Below are 18,811 nucleotides of genomic sequence, written 5' to 3'. Positions count from 1 at the left end.
GTGTTAAAAACAAAATGCAATTAAACAAGGAGTTTAAAAAATAAACACTAAACCAACCCAACCCTCAATTGCCACAGCATAAATAGGAAGCAATGCAGCAAACTGTCATGGATGGAGTCTTCACACAATAGCCAAATCCCTTTGGGTTTCTGTGACACTTTAGCTCACTGCTCAGGGGTCACAGAGCAGCAGAGTACATTGGCTGCTTTGTTACAGCTTCAAATATAGCCGTTTTCTGACCACAACAGATGCCAAGCACAGGAAATTCTTCCCTGACCCTAAGAGCAAGATCAGGGCAAGGAAAGAGGGTAGGAGTATGGTCCTGCGGGTCACCCACACCTCCTGCTGGCATTTGCACTGAAAGATCTCCGTGCAGCAAGCTCAGCAGCAACACAGGACACTGCAGGGTGCAACCTTTCTCAGGGCAAATCGTAAACCTGCCATTAATTCCATTTATCAATGCTTTAGATGTTGTGTACTATCCTGCATTCAGTAATTCTGCTTGAATTTCAGCAAACTGAAAGAGAGCATCGACGCCAGCAAAGGCTTGCCCATGGGGCTGAGCAGACCAGCCCTTCCTCCCTGCTCTCCCACCCCTGTGCCCCAGCTCCAGCCGCTCTGCCAAAAGGAGGGACAGAAACTATTGCCATGGCCTTTCCCTGCCTTTTCGTACCACAGAAGGGACCACTATATGTTAAAACCAGACGTTTGCTTGGTTTTCCTCCAGACAGCTATGGGTCTGCATGGCACCCACCTGAAAGCCATGGGCCCTGGGACCCTGGCTTAGACGAGGAGCTGGTTTTGGTGGAAGAATGGGAATTACAGTGTCTCATTCTGCTGGTTGCAGAAATGAATGAAAAGCAAAGGAAAGGACCCCCACAGATTGTGCATTAAAAAAAAAAACAAACAAGGAGATGAAAATAATCCCTCCCACGATTTTTAAAGCAATCTTGGGACTTTCAGGGATTCCAGCTCAGAGTTTTTGAATAGGAACTACAGGGGATCATTTACAAGCAGCATTTTTCTTAATTTCCTATTCTGCCTTTTAATACTTCCTAGGAAAGAGTAGGGGCTCTTCATTACAAACGGCTTGAAAGATTAAGCAGGCAGAAACAACCCCCTGGCTCTACCTGCAGCCTGGCACTGGTTAAGCTATGACTGGAGACTGACCCAGGTTAAGCGGATGTGAAAGGTTACCTGAACACTCTTGCTTCTCTGCCTCTAATCTTTGGCAGCAAGTTTTCCCCAGGCTTGTCTGTGTGAAATGGTCTTCCAGTCCCCTCTGCTGGTTGCAGCTTGGAGAGCTGCACCTTTAAACTAGGCAGCAACTGTGCAGTGCTTCATCTCCATGAGTGCTGCAGGAGAGCAGGGATGCCACCAGCCCCTGCCCTCGGTGCCCTCTAAGAAGGCACGGACTCCTCCAGAGATCAGGGAGCTTATCCTCACCGTCATCAATGCATCTTTAATATAAGCACCTGGCACCTCTGTTACACATCATGACAAATGGTGAAACAGCCAAATGGATAATGTAAAAAAAACCCCTGCCTGTGAAAGCTGAGGCATTCTTCTGAGAGCAAATGATCTCCCCCTGGGGAATGTATGGCTTGAAATTCTTGTTGAGCTTATGACCAAATATCATCTGGAACTGCTTGCGGCTTGTGCCATTGTGGCCCTACAAGCCCAGCGTGGTGCACTCATCCCACAGGCTCATGCTCCCCACCACAGCCAGCAGCGTTACAGCCACAGGCAGAACAATCCCTATCCCGTCTTCACTGACTTTCCCACAGCAGCTGGGATCCAGTTTTGAAGTGACCAAGGCAAAATCTCCTCCAGAAAAAGCAAAACAACATTCAGAGAGAGATTTTGTGGAAAGCCTGTGCTGATGCATCCTAGAGAGCTGAACAGAGCCAGCAGCACAGGACAGTCTCTGCTCAGAGCTCAGTCCAACTGCATACACTGAGTGGTGCAAATCTTCCAGCAGACAGGGGATGTCGTGTTCCAGGGTGCAGAGACCTGGTTTGTGAAGCTAAGGCCAAGCAGGTCCGTTCTGACCAGCGAACACTGACTGCTGTGGGCAGCAGGAGACAGAGCTGGCTCAGGGCAGCCGTTCTGGATGGCCGGCAGTGCGCCAGTGCTCTGTGCCAGCCAGCCTGTCTGAAGAGGAAACCCAAGTGACAAGCCTGATAACAACCCCTGCTCGTGGCCAGAGGCCCAGGGGCCCTGCAGGGGAGGGCAGAGCCCAGGGGAGCCTGCACAGAAAGTCTCATGCTCCACCCTGATGGACAGGGTTGCTTTGCATGCACAAACCCCCAGTGCCACAAAGCACTGCGTACCCCGCACCGGGGCAAGCATGGGCACCGCAAAGGGATGTAGTAGAAAAACTAAAGGTTTATTTTCTTTAATAAAATACATCCTTACAAAATGATCAGGTTTTCTCCCATGCTGAGGGACTGGGCATGGTTCTTGCCTGCTCTCCTTCCTTCCCCTTCTCCACAATTTGGAGCTCTCCAAGGGTGCTGCTGGGGAAGGAGAGGCAGTGATGCTCTCCCAAGGGCTTCAGGTGCAGGATGCCCTGGCACGGCCCCAGCACACGAGGCAGCGTGCAGCAGCGCTGGTGCAGGGCCCCGAGAGTCCCTTAGCTTAACCCACCCTCAGCATTGCAGTGTGTCCCACCAGAGGCAGGGTGCTGGGCCGGCCAGACCCTGCCCTGGCTGCAGGGTGCCATGTTCCCTTGAGCTGGTGTTGGACACTGCTCCTGCTGGTCTTGGGGCTGGCGCAGGGTGGTGACAGGGGATGATGACCATGTTTTGGGAGAGGAGAAGGAAGAAGAGAGTGCAGGTCTGTTAGTCATTGTGGATTCTGCCAAGAGAGAGAGGTGCACAGTGATTTCTGGTGTCTTGCCCCCCACTGCCCCTCTTCAAGTGATGCTGCCATTGAAGACATGATGTCAGTCCCACATCCTGCACGCAGTGCTGCCCTGTGCTCTTGCCTGCCCTGGGAAATGTTGACCCCAGATTAGACATTGCAGCCCACAGCTCAGATCTCCTCCATGCCTTCCCTGGAGCCCTGCTGCCTTCCCAAGGGCCTTGGAATAGCCGCAAGACCCATATGCTGTATGCTAGCAGGGCTGGGGGAACACCACTCACCTCTCATTGTGCGTTGCCCAGCTCCTTTTCCTTCTTATGCGACTTCGACTGGGGGTTAAATGAGAGAAAACAATGACTCCTTTACAGACTTGCCCCTTTCTAATGCCAGGAAAAATGTGGTTGAAGAGCAGCTTCTAACCCCCAATATATAAGCGTGTTTTCAGATGAATTTGAGGGGAGCTGTTTTCATGCCTTATGAAAGGCCACAAAACATCCCACAGTCATGAAGATATTCTCAGGAAGCAGAAGAGGGGACATTTTCCAGTTGACTAACGCACTAGTCTGCCCTTGCTTCCCTTAAAGCAATGCAAGTGTTACCAGATGTTGGAATATCTGGGCATAAAGGGAGGGAATAAAGCTATTAACAGTGAGTCACACACAGAAGATGTCTCCTTTTGGAGAGGACACTCATGGATCCCAGTCTCCCACAGTCCCAAGGGCTCGGGATTCCCACTAGCTCAGGAAAGCGCCTGGTTGTTCCTCAGTATGAATGTTGTGTCATGCACACATCCCCACTCACACACCCACAAAAGCCTCTGCAGGGCTCTTACTTACAGGCTCCTGTTCTGCGTATTTGAATTTCTTCTGCTTGTAATAGTCCCGTCCTTGGAGAAAATGCAGCAGGAGCAGGTCACAGAGAACAGAGGCCTTAAATCAAAGAGCAGTTAGGGTTGGAGCTGCCCTCCCAGATCACTTGTGCCACCTTGTTCCAGTTTGCCCCACAAATGAGGGTTGCTTCTGCTTCAACCCACAACATGGCAGCTGCTGAAGGGTGTGTGACCCCCGAATATCCATTTGGGACAGAAGTGAAATGTGCTGGGTTCAATACTAGGCAATTTAAGCCAACAGAAGTTGTTTCCAGTTTAGGTACGTGCAGAGCACAACACCCTTCAGGTCATGCCAAAGTTTTTAATGACCATAACCAAGTAGGGTCCTGGTTTTCTCTCATGCATGAAATACTGCCCATTACCTCCAAACCCCCCTCAATAACTCTTACTTGAAACTGGCAAGATACATCAGCTAGTGGTTGGCAGGAATCTGTTTTCCTGAGCTAGCAAGGCAGGAGGGCACCTCCTTTCCCCCTTTTGCCCATCCCCTGTTGCCTGAGCATGAACCAGTATTTCACTGCAGCTCAGGGACACTTCCCCATGGATATCACACACAAGGAGAATAATTTGAGAGTCTCCATATAGAGGCTTGGAAATATCTGAACTTACCACTCCAAAAATACCAATTCCAGAGCCAATGGTGGTCATGGTTGGGATGATGTCAAATTTGCCTGCCTGAATAAAACCAGAGAAAATAGGTGATATGTGACAGTCAGCCCTGGGGAAAAATAAAAGTAATAAAAGGGGGCCAGAGCTGTAGGTGGGGTTCAGCTAAAGTGCCTTTGCAGCAACCCAAACCACAACCACAGCACTGAAAGAGGAGCTGGTTTTAAGCTCATAGGTCAAACAGAAAAATATGGTAGGTTGGTTTTAGGCTGATACAAGTTGAAATTACTTTGCTTCCTGTATTATTTATCTATTTATTTATACACATATATATAATTATATATAAAAAATATTTTTTATTTGTATCTATACACACACACATTAAATATTCCCAGTAGAACACAACAAGGAAAGCCTTCTCTCCCAGTTGGAAGAAAAAGACAAAATAGAAAAAGGCAAACGTTCAACTTCTGGAAATATCAGAAAAAGCTTTTGACTTTCCATAGTTCCCCCCAACCCATCATGATGTTTTTTGGAACTACACCACTGCCCAAGCCACAGTTGGTAGATGTGACCTGTAAAATGGGCTTCCCCTCTATGTTCCCTTCCCCGGCACCTCCCTAGGGCTGCTGTGATCAGGCCAGCACCCAAGTAAACCACTCACGCTGGTTCTACTGGTCCCGCAAGACCCCAGTGCTGTGGTACAGAGCTGGTACCTTCCTGAGGACGTGGCACTGCTGTCCTGGGGATCCAGGGATGAACCCAGGGCCTGGCCATCCTTACCTTGCCATTGACCAGGATGTCAAACCGGATCCCAAACACCTTGTAAAGCGTCCTCTTGTCCACCCCATTTTCCTTGTAGTATTTGGCATACCTGTCCAATTGGATGGTGAGCGTTAGCGGCTTGCCAGGGTGTCCAACAGCCCCCTGCAACCCAACAGCATTGGGACCTTGGTGGGCTGCAGAGCAGGACAGAGATCTGGGGATGTGCTGTCACAGACCTGCTCCTGACCCTCTCCTTAACCTTAAACCTCAACAGCTGGGCTGTTGGCACCTCTCCCCTCTGTGCCTCAGTTTCCCTGCCTTCAAGTTGGAGTTCAAGCTCCTGCTTGTGCTGATACCCGGTGACCCCAGGTGCTATGTGACAGCAGATATTAGTGCAGAACTAGTGGCAGCTCCACACAAAGCAGCAGTTAGATCAGCAGCTCATGACTGAGGCTGAATGGTTTGAAGTGTGGGGACACGTGAGATGACCCTGCACCATCTCCAGTCTTTCAAGGGGCTTCCCTAGAGCTCAGCTGAGCAGGATACTCTGCAAGGGCCAGGGGCAGAGGTATAGGGAAAGGCAATGGGGCAATTTTGAGGCCAAGGGATGGGTTATCACTTTTCTCATGCCATTCTAAAAGGAGCACTGCAAAGGTTGTGTTTGGAAGAACAGTCCCTGATCTTCCACTGTCCCTTGAGTGCTGTGGCATCCTCAAAGATGTCACCTCGGAATTCTGCCTGGAGAGTTAACAGGGGTCTTCTTACCTGAAGTTGAAGCCTGGCGAAACATTACTGTCATCATTGTAAAGGCCGTGGAACTGGTAAATGGGTTTGCAGTGCCGGATGGGCCAGTCGAGGTCGCAGTTCCAGTCTATGGTGATGCCCACCACTCCACCCTGCAGCCGAGAGGGGAGTCACCACGTCGCCCCTCCTCGGATGTAGCCCACATGAAGAAATGCCTTCCCTCTTCATACGTGGCCTTTCTTGATACTATGAGGTGTCCTGGCTCTCCATGGGAACATGGACCCCACCACTGCCTCAGCCCTTCTGGCCAACCTTGGTTTTGTGCCCTATACATCACCCTATGTAGAGGTGCTTGCTTCCGCCCTAAACGTTGGATACACAACCACATTCATGTCCTCTTGTTCCTGATCTGCAGCCTGTGCCTGGGGAAAGGCAGCAGTTTGCAGTGTGCAATGACCAATGTTTGACCATCCAGCCAAGGTTTCCGAGCTCAGTCGGATGGGTTTTGGCCACACAGCTCTAGTTATTCATTGCACAAATTAAACCAAACTAAACCCTGGATTTACTGCCAGCAAGTCAAATCCTGTCAATCTTACAGGGGAGTTTCCAAGAAAGGCTTAAATATTAGGCCATGTCCAAGGAGATTCATAATCTTTAAGAGCTAATTCTGACCCTGCCTCACGAGTCCTTGACAAAACAGATCCCTTGTGTCTCAACAGCCTGGGGACGATTGCTCTGTCAATGTCCCCCTTCCCATGTCAGCAAGAAACATCACTTGAAATTGAAGTACCTTAACAGCCAGGAAGGTAAAATTCTGACCCGATTCCTTCACTATGTATCCCACATCAAACACAGGGCATAAGGAATCGGTGACTTTGTGATAGGTGCATTTCTTCAGGTACTGTTTGGTAATGCTCTCGACCAAGTTGCGCCTGGGAATGAAAAGAGAATGAGTCTGAGTGACCCAATAATTTGGGTGGGAAAGGACCTCTGGAGGTCCCTGGTCCAACCTATTGCTACTATTCCAACCAATCTAAAGCCAGGTAGTGTCAAAGTTCAGGACCTCCTCCCCAACATCCTCATCAGACCCTTTCCCTTTAGCCCTGCCTGGTTTCTCCCACCCCATCAGCAACTCATTTCCCCTGAACCTTCTCCTATGGAGGAGTGTTTCTGCCGTTTTCTTTCCTGCAGATGTTCTCCACCTCTGCTTTGAGTTTGCTGCTTTGCCTGCTGCCCAAACCCAGCACATGTCTGCCTGTCCTCATCTCTTCTAGCAACCCCCTCTCTCATTCCTCAGCTTTGCAAACCCTCCCATGGCCTCCAGCATCTCTCCCAGCTGCCTCTCCCATTCACATATCAGCTCATCCATGGGTTCTGCCAGGCAATGCTCCAAGCACCAAAAATTTTCAGCTGGGATAGCTCATGGGTAGTATATCCCACAGCTTTTACGCTTAGCTGGATTTTACTATATCTCCTTCAGAAAGGGTGAACGGGAAAGGACAATGCCTCACCTTCCACCCCATTCTGCTCTTTAGCTTAAAAATAGTCTTCTTGTGATGCTTCCCTGACCCAGATGATTTTGTAAGACTTGTGCTTTGCTCAACCCTGTCCCATAATTTATGCTCAGTGCTTAATTAGCAGCAGTGATCAAAGGCAGGAAGTTTCCCTGTGACCCCAACCAGCTCCAGCTCAGCCCCTGCAGCAGCAGCCAGCCCGGCTGCCCTCACCTCCCAGGACCTGCTCTCCCCTCCTAGTCCCCCCTCCTGCCTGCCCTTGCTCAGGTTGCCACCTCTCCTTGCTGCTGGTGGGGATCCCCTCTCCCAGACACCTCTTGGGGTGCAGTGTGGGGTCGGCTCAAGCCTTTGCCAAGCATGCTGGCTGCCAGGGCATTTGACCTTGGCTACAGCACAGGGATGTGATCAGCTTAGAAAGAAGAATCCACTGTCTTCAGCACAAATAGCTCCTGTTAATTTGTTCCAAATCAGATCTCTAACTAGCATCACCACAAATCCTCTCAAAAGCATACCCTTAGCTGGAAGTGGCCGACCCATCCAGGCATTAGCCCATTGCAGGAGCAGGTGGGAACTGTGATGTTAAGAGGGGCCTCTGCTCATCTTTGGGCACCAAGCTTGTCTGGCTGCTCCCCACCTCGCTGTGCCACATAGTATTTTACTGATATCTCCAGGGAGAAAAAGGGAGAATCAAAATGAAGACTCAGAGAAACTGTAGTTTCTTGTGCATCATGCGAGGGTAACTCAGGAGACATTAATTCCAGAAGCCTTTCCTGTAACCACAGCTATCAGCTGAGGTGGGACAGATAGAGCAGTCCTGGGCTCGCTGGTGAGAGACAGCATCCTCTATGCCAAGCATCCGGATACACCCATGGTTTCCCCTGAGGGAACCGAGCAGAAGCCATCCCCCAAACCTCTCCTTACCTGGACACCTTGAACCTGGGGAAGGTGATGCTGTTCTTGATGAACAAGGTGAACTTCTCTGCTTCTGACAACAGGGCAGGGCTGAAAAACACAAGTGTTGGCCTGCGTCCATCACTCAGCTCTCTGGCCTGTAGGAAAAGCCCCATTTCGTGGGGATTCACCCAAACTGGAATGAGCAGGACCCAGAAAAACTAGTGATCTCATCCCTTCCCTTTCTAAGTGAAAGATCCCAACAAGGTTCAGAAAAGCCCCAAGGAAGGATGAAAGTGTCTGTTGGGGGACAATCCCATCTTGCTCTGCTCTATACTGGGTGCTGCTGATGCAGCTTAGGTGGGATGAGGGTGGAAAATGGGGCAACAACATCATTCCTTACCTGGGAACATGGTCATCGACTTCAACAGGGCACCAGCCAAAGATCTCACAGGTCTTCACAGAGCTGTTGAAATGCACACACTTGCCTGTCATGAGCCCTGTGGGGAAGGAAGATGCTCACACCCCTGGATACTGGGAAATCCCAGCCTCACACTGGGATGGGTGGGAGTTGGTTGGAGCTTCAGCCCTGCCATGGACATCCAAGGCGCAAAATACTCAGGGATTTTCTGCCCGCTTACAAGAAGGGTAATGAATTGTGGCCTCTCAGCTCGGGCAGTGGCTTCTCTTGCACTGTTGTAGAGGGGAGCAACTGGGAATTATTCTTGCTAAAATACACCTCAGAAAATGCTAAAGGAGACCAGTTTTGGGGAAATGGTTTAGTCTGGATTAACCTTTTGCTGGCAGAGCTTTTTGCAGCTCAGATGTCTTTCAGAAGAGGAATCACAGAATGGTTTGGGTTGGAAAGGGCCTTAAGTTCCAACCCCCTGCCATGGGCAGGGACATCTCACCTTAGACCATGTTGCCCAAGGCTCTGTCCAACCTGGCCTTGAACACTGCCAGGGATGGAGCATTTACCGCTTCTCTGGGCACCCTGTTCCAGCGCCTCACCACCCTCACGGTAAAGAACTTCTTCCTTATATCTAACCTGAACTTCCCCTGTTTCAGTTTGAACCCATCACCCCTTGTCCTATCGCTACAGCCCCGATGCAGAGTTCCTCTCCAGCATCCTTGTAACCCGCTTCAGGCACTGGAAGCTGCTCTGAGGTCTCCACGCAGCTTCTCTTCTCCAGGCTGAACAGCCCCAATGTTCTCAGCCTGTCTTCACATGGGAGCTGCTCTTCCCAAACCCTATTAGCCGGTGGTCCCAAGCCCGTACTCCTGGCACACCCCAGCCTCGCTGGTGCTGGGCTCGGTGGCCTCGTGCTGTACCTTGTCCCTGGCGGCTGTATTTGCCTTTGGTGCAGTCGCTGTCCCTCGTGCAGAGCCCGGCGTCCGGCAGCTGTTTGGAGAAAGCAGCAGCCACCCCTCAGCATCACACCCTCTGGTTTCGGCCCCTCGGTCCCTCCTGCCTCACCGGGCAGTGTTTTCCTTGTGGGAAACGCTGCTCTGCTGCAGCAGGAGCCTCATCCATACACCGCTTCCCAACCAGGGATGAGCAGGAAAAAGGGGGGATTTCTTTTTTAAACTCCAGGCAGATGCTTTTATTTTAGCCTTGAGTCTGCTCTGCTTGATCATCTCAAAGGGAAGAAAACTTAAAGGGATGCTGGCTGGTTTTCAGCAGAATAAAAAGCCTTCATGTAACAGTTCTAAATCAGGAAAGGTGCTATGGAGCCAGGCTCAGGCTTTTACTAAACTTCTCAATGTCAGAAGTGCTTCCCCAGTGCCACCACCACAATCCCCCACACTACAGAAGCTGAGACCACTGAAGGGAACTATGATGTTTACCTCTGGGCAGGTTCCTTGTTTCTGTCCAGGCGTGACAATGAAGTTGGTCATCACCACAAACGAGTTGTCCCCCTGTGGAGACACAGCCAACGAGCTCACAGCCAGCACAGTGGCGGGTCCCAAGGACCGAATGCCCGCCAGGAGCGATATGTGGGCAGAGGTTTGTGGCAGGAGCAACCAGCTTTCCACCACAGGGATGCCATGTCATGGTTAGCCCCATGGAAAGCCTGTGCCGAGGAGCCCCTCTGCAGCCCAGCACATAAAGAAAAGCAGCTGCGGGGACAAAAGCAATCCCCCCCATAACCTCCCATCATCCTGCCTCCTTACCTGGGGTGGGAAGACATAATCCACCACGTCCCAGATGTGGGGGCCCATGACGCTCTCGTTGGTCAGCGTCAGGCCTTTCAGCTTCACCGAGACTGAGCTGACGATGCTGTCCTGAGACTGGTAGCCCTTCTCATAGAGGAAAACCCACCTGGATAGAGAAAGGTGGTGGGATGAGCATGGCCACTGGTGCTTGACCACAGGAGCCCCAAGTCCCAGCACATCACTGTGGATTGGAGCTTCTTCTACCAAGTCTCACCTGAGGGTTTATTTGCCCAGTTCCCTCCAGCTGGATGAGGGATGTACTGTTGAGCTCTCCCACCCTTTGCCCATGGCATGCAGTAGCTGCAAGACCTGACATCCACAGCAGGATGGTTTATTCTGAGAACTGGGACATGTTTGTGGTTGAGGGTGCATGAAGGCTGTTGGAGCAGCGTGGCCATCAGCCATTTGGGATTAAAGCCTATGGTGGGTTTGCAGGTTGCTGGGCTCAGCAACCTGGACCCTCCTGATCCATTTCATAGGCACTCTCCAAAATCAGTGCTCCAGGGCCAAGACAGGGGTAAGTCTGGACATGGCTCACATCTAGGACCACCATTCCCCATACAGCAAAGGGAACAGTGGGGTGCAGGAGGGCTGCAGGAGCAGGGCTGGGGACACTGCTGTGGCCAGCACAGGGCTCTCCCTGCATTTCCCAGCCCATCATGAAGCCATTAGGGCAGGCTCCTGACACTATTTAACCTATGGCATAAACAAGCTGCTGCTGGATTAACTCTGGCTCAGGGAGACTATAAACATGGGCAAACAACCATTCCGAGGAGCGCTCCGGCGGCGCGGAGCGTTCCTGGCACTAAAAAAGGAGCGATCTGGTTTTTGTCCCAACACTGCGAGCACCGGTCCCGCTGCCCGTGGGACAGCCTGTGGTGCCAGCCTGTCCTCGGGCATCCGAGCGATGGGCATGGGTGAAAATAACCACAGGTGCTGCCCAAAGGTCTGCCCTATGGGTGCTGGACGTTATGGGGACCTCCTAGTGATGGTGGGTTTTGGCTTGCAACCCCATCGGCATCCTGAAGCAGGGGGCAAAGGGACCTCAGGGGTGGCATCTGCCCCAGTACCTGGGGATGGGAGCAGAAATTCAGCACTGCTGCCACCCCAGCTCCAATCTCCTCCTCTGCCAAGGCACTGTCATACTGGGTTACACTGGTTATACTGGGCAACTTCCCCGATGCCCTCGGGGCTGCAGCTGGGCAGCACCATGGTGGAGCATTTCCCTAAATCTGCCTCCTCTCCTCTGCCATTGCCACCTCATCCTACCCTGGCAGACGTGCCTGTGGGCGCACAGAGCTGGGCAGCCCACTGCAGCACAGCCTCCCCATGGCGGGGCAGGATGCGGCCCCCCCAGCTGTGGTTACAGCAAACGAGGTGTCATTTCCCCATCATGCTGTAAATGCCACATCCAGCCCTGCCCAGACAGTAAAAGTCCCCTGGAGTCACTCCCTGTGGTGGCAGTCACCAAGCTCTCTGCCTTCACTGGCCCCATCCTGTGGCTCAGCCCGCAGCCTCCTCGCATGTGAGGTTTTCATGCAGTCAAAGCCAGCAAGTGATGTCCAGCCCAGCAGCGATACCACCTTATCTCAGCCTGTCAGCAGAAACAAGAGCTGCTTCCCAAAGATAACATCAGATTTCAGCTGGATCAGCCCCATGTCTCCCCTCTGCAGTGGTGGCACTGCCATGCATCCCTCCAGCACAGCCATGCGTTGGCACGCATCCCTACCAGCATCCCCGCTGGGGGGGACCAAAGCTGGAGTAAATAAATCAGTAAATAAACCAGTGAATAGAGCAGGCAGTGTCTGCCTGCCAAATCTGCTCTCGAAGATAAAATCTCCAGCGTGGTGGCTCAGTGCAGGCAGGGAACCAGAGCAGGGCTGTGGAGGGGTTGCCAAAGGCCGGTGGGGCTATGGGCAGCCACACGCATAGGCAGCACCTTGCTAGTGGAGCCAGACCCACCCCAAATTACAGCAGCTTTATGCCAACCTCCTCCCCTCTGCCCCTGGCTGTCACTCCCAAGCTGGTTCCCTTTCTACTCTCTCCTGTCTCCTCTTAGCTGGGTTGCTTAAGCTATATTTCCTTAGGAAGTTGTGCTTTGAGCAACGGTCTCTGTCGGTTTCCCACCCGTAGGAGCAGCACCCGTGGTCGGGTTTGTTGGGCTCACGGGCTCAGCACTTAGGAGAGCCAGTGCTGCTCCCAGTAACACCAGCCTGGGCCAGTGCAAAACCCTTTGCAATGGAGCAGCCTTGAGATCTTGGCTCAGCAGCAGTTTAGGATGAGGATTATCCTTGTGAGCCAAAGCACTGGTGAGCAGGGTGTCCTGCGGTGGGAAGATTTCCCCCTTTCCAGGGGAAGGTAAAAGCAGGAATGGGCACCACTGCTCCCTACAGCTACCCACTTGCACTGAGCCCTGGGAGGTGCTGCCTCTCCTCTGGGCTGCGCTAGGCACCCTACACCCCCAAAATACCCAGTTTTACCAGCTCATGGCCTCCTGCTGTGGGCCTCTTCCTGATGGAAGGGTGCTGAGCCCACAGCAGCCGTGGGGGCACAGCAAAGACTGTTACTAACCGCAGCACGGTGATTGCCCCACACTGAGGGGACAGGGACTGAATTGCTGTAGCAGGAGCAGCAGCCCCAGGGCACCCAAGGATGCACATCCTCACAGGACTCCGAGCCCCCTTTCTCCCCTCTCCGCCTGTTTTAAGCAGCTGCTCTTGCCCCGTGGCTGCTCTTGGAGCTGCCTCCCTCAAGCAAACCAGCCCATGGATGCGGAGCAAGGCTCCATCCCAGCCCCAGCCGCTGTGCTGGCCCTGCCTCCCCAGCCGGGCGCTGGACGGGGAGATTTATGGTGCTGTTTCCAGCCGCTCGGGTCTCACAAATCACTGCGCTGGCCCCAGCGGCCTCTCACTTAATAGAAATGAAAATAAAAATAACAACAGATTCTCAGGCCACCGTCCAGCAGCTCGAGCAGGGTTTGGATGTGGCTCAGCGAGGAGACGGGGCCCCGGCGTGTGGAGCGAGACTGGGCAGGGATTGAGCCTCCAGCCTGCACATGCAGCAGCTTCTAGGGAGGATGTGGGGACCAAGCACCCATCTGGAAGACCCATGGTGGGACACTGGGCTGCACAGGAGTAGCCGTGGCTGGAGGGATGTGTTGCCATCAGCAATAACCCCCCCCGCATTGGGCTAGAGGAGATAGAGGAGCCTCTTTGCCACCATTGCTTTTTAACCCAGTGGCAAAGTATTAACCTGGGGGAAAGCCGGCGCTGGGGAGCCTTACCCGATGATGTACGCCAGGACGATGAGCTGGATCAGCCGGAAGGTCAGTCCCACCTTCTTGTTCCTCACCAGCACCATCCGGGGGGTGTCATACTCGAAGAGGAAAGAGGACACCTTCTCCATGCACTTCTGCCCCATGGTTGCGCCAGGGCTGTGCCGCAACCTCGCGCCAGCCCCGCTGCTCACCGTGCCGTGGGTCGGGCCGTGCCTGCTGCCACGGGAGCAACTCCTCTGCTTGCAGAGAGGAGGGAAAAGGCAGCAATGCTATCTGTGCTGCTCTGTGCACATCTGGGCTGTCGGGTTTCCTCCTCTGCGCGCGGGGATGGGGTTTCCTCTTCCTATAAGCTCTGAGCTGGGTGCCCTACATGGCCTGGGGGTGGGACAGGGTGCGGGAGGGTGCAGGGCCACCACATGCCACAGGGACAGAGCCATCCGCCCATAGGGGATGCACCATTATCCGAGCAGGGTCCCTCCCTGGGGATGGAGGGGCTGCGGGCAGGGCTTGAGGCAAGCAGGGACCACAAGGCAACCACGGGATGGTGCAGATGGTGGAGGTCCTGGGAGAGGATATCATCTTTCCTGCCCCAGCAGCCACCTCAGGCTGTGGGTCTCCTGTTTGAGCCTGTAACCCGTGTCCTCCTCTGTCCCCCAAAGGCTGCCCCAGTAAAAGGGTTGGGAAAGGGGAAGGAGGGGGCGCAGAAACCCCAGCCCAGCAATTCGGAGCCAAAGCCCCTTCCCGCAGGGAGGCTCCCTGGCTGGGGCTTGGCTGGATCCCAGGCGCTGGGCTGGGCACATTTGGAAGCATTTTCAGTATTCCCAGCATTTCCTGAGCCGTGAGCAGGGCCGGGTCACAGCGAGGGATGCTCAGCAGGGTGGTGCAGGCACTGCTTCAAGGGGATATCATTGCAAAAGGGGCTGGATTTATATGTGCCAGATTGAAATTTGGGGGGCAACATCACTGCAGTGGGAAGCTCTGGGGGGGTGTTGGCTCATTCCTGGGGAAAACACAGAGGCTGTGGATGGGGGGTCCTGTACAGGCACTGCATCCCATCAGGTAGCCCCACAGGGGAGAGCTCTTTGCTGGGGAGCACTGGGGCTGAGGAGGGTTGTTTCTGGAGGAAACAGAGGATGTTTTTCCCCTAAAGCCCAGAGCCCAGAAGCTTCAGCACTCACCACAAGGACAAGACTCCATCCCATGGGTCCCAGTTCATCTGCTGCTTCCCGTGACCTCAAAGGATGCACTGGCATCTGCAGCCACCGAGCCTGGGACAAGGTCCCTCTCTGCAGGGGGAAATGTTATTGGAAATATGGAAAAGTTTAACCTGCTGGGATAAATCTGTCCCTTCCGGAACATTGAACATCATCACCTCCCATGTTCAATTGCCCGTTGCTGAGCATCACGTTGACCTTTCAACTCAGTATTTTACAGACCTGACAACCACAAAATGAGTGGAACAAATTGATTATCTTTGCTGGGCAATAGGGAAAATAGGGGAAAAAGCTGATGAACCACTTATCCGAATCTTTTGGGCATACCATGAAGCTTGGGAATCAAAATCAGATGATCCCACTTTGCAAGTGACGTGTCATCCCAACGCCCCAGGCCTCAGCAACATGGAAAGCTGTCAAACGGGGAGCCAAAAGCAAATATGAAATGCTGATGCTAATCATGTAAGATTGAAGGCTGATACTGCTATTGAGCAGAGCAGACAAACCTTATAAGCTTAGATATCTGTCAGGAGAGAAGCAAATAACTTACTGTATGAAACGAGGCCTTTTAGGGAAGGCTGCTCACCCTTGCCAAAGCCATGGGGATAATGAAAATAGGACAGCTAAATTTAACAGCAAAATGACTTGTAAAAGAGTCACTTCTAACCTTCACTCTGGTACTTGGAGTCAATAAAATGGTTATAGCATGGATTTAGCCAAAATACTTTCCATTGGGAGATAATATGCATCTCCCATTATAGTATCTCTTGGAGCCACGTTGCAGCTGGTGAGTGGGGCCGGACAACGTGGATATGTCTGTGGTGATGTGGGGAACAGGGAATCCCAGCACAGGAGCACCCACAGGGCCTAGGTCTTCTCTTGGGCTGCCATCAGCACCTAACGTGGGCACTCTCTTGGCCACGGCACCCAAATATTGGGAAAAAGTCATAGTGGCTTCACATCAGTCTGCCATGTGGTTACTGTGGGGAAGTGCTCTGCTTGGGCTTTTAAACTGTGACGTTACCTGCCAGGGGATGCTGAGTTCATGGGGCTGTGATGCTGCTGCAGCTCAGGCACTGGGCTGTCCTGGTGCCAGGTCTTTCTGTTTGCAATAACCTGTGGTGATAACAAACATATTATTGTAACACGTAAATGAAAAATAAAAAGAGAATTAGTGGAAAGACGCTTTTATGAGCATCTTTATTCTGTGTAAGGTGCAGCCCCCTGCACAGCAGCTGTGACCTTGGGGATGGTGGGTTCCTGCAGATACAAGCTCGTAGGATACTGTTGGTACCCCATAGTCATTTCCTCTGAATAACTTTGCATCTCTTGATCACTTTCAGGCCCCCTGGGGGTGCTCTGCTTGGGGTGATGAGGTGCAAACCCTGAGGATGCTGCTGGAGGAGCAGCAGCAGCAGCTTGAGCTTGGCTGCAGCAGGTCCTGGGCACTGAGGCTGAGTTTGCTCTGGGCACAGACAGCACTGAGCAGGGCTGGACCCAAGCAGCATGCAAATGTGAGACCAAGCAGGGTGGGAGTGGGACAACATGGGGGCACAGAGGGCAAAACCAGGCAGAGATAAAGGAAATCAGCCCATCTAGCTCTGCTGCCTATGGGAAAGTGGAAGCAGCAACAGCAAATGAGGCCCTAAAGCCTCTGTGTTAGTGTCCAGGGTTGCAAAGCCCCAGGATCAGTTTGCCCAAATGCTCTCCTGGGTCAACTGGCTTTATCTGGTCCCCAGCATCGGGTTGGCCTCATCCAGCATCTGCTTCAGCTCCAGCTGGGTCAGACCCGAGGGCACCCCCGGCAGCGCTATGCAGGGTTAGCAGAGGACTCCATCCATGGCTGCAAAAGCAGTTCCTCCCGCTGCCCCTTCAACAAACTCAACCTCTGCTTGGGGCTGTCAAGAGAAAAATGCAAAAAATGGTATTTTAAAATGAGACATTTGGAAATGCGAGTGAATCCTTGCTTCTTGCTGGGACACAGACCCAGAGGATGGAGGAGCACAAAGAGGGTGGTCTGAAAGCCTCTGTGGGGAGCTCAAGCCCTCCTGCACCCAGGAAAGCGAAGCTGTGGTAGGTATAAAAGCTCCCAGGTCTTTCCAAGCTCTCAGAGATGGCTCCAAAACCTCCTTGGGGGAGGGGGGAAATTATAAATATAATAGATGAAGCTCATTACACAACCCAGACTCATGCTTGGCAGCTTCCAGCACCGAGCTCTGAATTTCAGCACAAAAATGCGCAGCACGCTGCAAAGCTGCGGATGGGAGGAATACCACGGTGGCAAGGGGACTTAAAATACGACGATGGGTGTGAAGGGGACCTGCTGTGATTGAGGTTGCCAAAAAGAGACCCTGAAAGTTAAATGGCTCTTTGGCCACCACCAGCCCCATGAGCCAAAGGAGATGCTCACGCTGCCCTGCTGGCAACGGGGAGTGTGGAAAAAAATTGGCAGATGAGAGCAAGCAAGGTCCTACAAAACAGCATGTTCAGTTTTCTTTCCAATTTTAACTTGTCCTTGACCTCTCTTCGCTCCTTCCCAGCAGCGCTGGCTCCGCTCTGTGCCCGGCCCGCGCTGTGACAGCCCAGCGCAGGCAGATGTTTTTGGTGGTACTCACCCCACAGGAGCAGCGTTTCCATCCCTTGCTGCTGCAGCAACACGTCTCCCTGGAAATACCTCGGCCATGGTTCAGCCAACACCGAAGCAAACACATGAACCCGCGATGCTGGGGCTGCCCATTGTATCTGCTGGGAGCACGGCAAGCACATCCTGTGGGGCAGCTGAATGGTGCCATGGGGTACGGGGAGCATTGGGATGGGTTTTTGGGGGTAGCATCTGTTTTTTGAATGCATAGCCCTAGTGGTGACGGTGCCCAGTGGTCCAGGGAGCAGTGCACCACCAGATGGTGAATGTGGAGGGGTTTTACCTTCACTGCTATGTGCTGAGACAGCGCTGTATCCTCAGGAGTGATCGGTAGAGGATCACCACTGCCGTGGCTGTGGTGACCATCATGCGCCAACCCTGGAGACCAGGTCCAAGAGGAGGCCAAGCAATAGCCCTTTACCAACATCCACACTTGCCTGGGTGTCCCACAACCCTTTTTGTAACGCCCTTTGGGTTACAAAGACTTTGGGCTACCCTGTGCAGCACCTTTCTCCTGCTTGTACCATTGGGAAGGGGCACAAGGGGCTACATCCCAGCAAAAATGCACCACGAGCAGATGTTGCCATGAACCCACATTTGCTCCAAAACACAACCTGCAGCTGCATCAGGATTTTCCACTCAAAACATGACCACGGGCAGAGCTCTGGGCGATGTGGAGATGGAAACACACAGCCCCGAGGCCCGGTGCCACCCCCAGAGGAGGCCAAGTTATTTAATTATTACGTATTTCATAATTATTTCTCATGGAGGTCATTGTAGGGCTTATTTAAACCTCGTCTCTCAGCTGGGGGAGATAAGGTGAGGACTATTCTGGATCCAGTCAAAATTAGCACTGTTATTTGTATTCTTGTGCCCTGAGAGCAAATTAGCTGGTACTTTAAAGAATTCCCAACAGTTGTATCATGCCACTCCTTCCATTTCGCCTTTGTCGTCCCATGCCAGAGACAAGCTCAGCTCCATTTCTAGTTTGGCTGCTCTGAAAAGCCACAAGAAACCCTCATCTGGTGAGCACAACTCCTTTTACGGCTGAAGAATGCCCTCAGGCACTCCCGCACAGCTCCATGGGCTCCCAAATGTCCCCCAAATCAGCCACAAACAGGGCTGGAAAAGCAAAAAAAAATTAATAATTCATAAAGCAACAAAGAAAACCCAACACAAACCCCCAGA

General features: G+C 52.6%; 1 protein-coding gene across 2 annotated transcripts; it reads right to left on the bottom strand.

Moving 5' to 3' along the window:
• Positions 1-2,368: 2,368 nt before the first annotated feature.
• P2RX1 (purinergic receptor P2X 1) lies at positions 2,369-14,073 on the bottom strand. 2 transcript variants are annotated; one of them, XM_030472856.1, is made up of 13 exons: positions 13,775-14,073; positions 10,450-10,597; positions 10,123-10,194; positions 9,607-9,676; positions 8,678-8,774; positions 8,305-8,385; positions 6,660-6,801; positions 5,891-6,021; positions 5,144-5,234; positions 4,364-4,429; positions 3,702-3,794; positions 3,147-3,194; positions 2,369-2,994 (listed from the first exon to the last, which is right to left on the bottom strand). In XM_030472856.1, the coding sequence occupies exons 1-12, from the start codon at positions 13,909-13,911 to the stop codon at positions 3,150-3,152; spliced, it is 1,173 nt and encodes a 390-aa protein (XP_030328716.1). In that variant the 5' UTR covers positions 13,912-14,073; the 3' UTR covers positions 2,369-2,994; positions 3,147-3,149. The 2 variants fall into 2 exon arrangements, with proteins under 2 accessions (XP_030328716.1, XP_030328715.1); XM_030472855.1 differs by having other exon boundaries at positions 2,369-2,859.
• Between the last annotated feature and the right edge of the window lie 4,738 nt (positions 14,074-18,811).

Source organism: Strigops habroptila (assembly GCF_004027225.2).
Source record: "Strigops habroptila isolate Jane chromosome 13 unlocalized genomic scaffold, bStrHab1.2.pri S16, whole genome shotgun sequence".
NCBI lineage: Eukaryota > Metazoa > Chordata > Aves > Psittaciformes > Psittacidae > Strigops > Strigops habroptila.
The sequence above is the reverse complement of the archived record's forward strand: the minus strand, read 5'-3'. Positions and strand labels throughout refer to the sequence as shown.

What these genes read in the sequence shown, in the direction of transcription:
- P2RX1 (XM_030472856.1), bottom strand. Translation starts at nt 13,911, where the DNA reads ATGGGGCAGAAGTGCATGGAGAAGGTGTCCTCTTTCCTCTTCGAGTAT. An exon ending in ATACAGCCGCCAGGGACAAG is followed by an intron (nt 8,775 to 9,606) that starts GTACAGCACGAG and finishes CCTTCCCCACAG; the next exon opens with GGCTCATGACAGGCAAGTGT. An exon ending in ACATCCTGGTCAATGGCAAG is followed by an intron (nt 4,430 to 5,143) that starts GTAAGGATGGCC and finishes GGTTTTATTCAG; the next exon opens with GCAGGCAAATTTGACATCAT.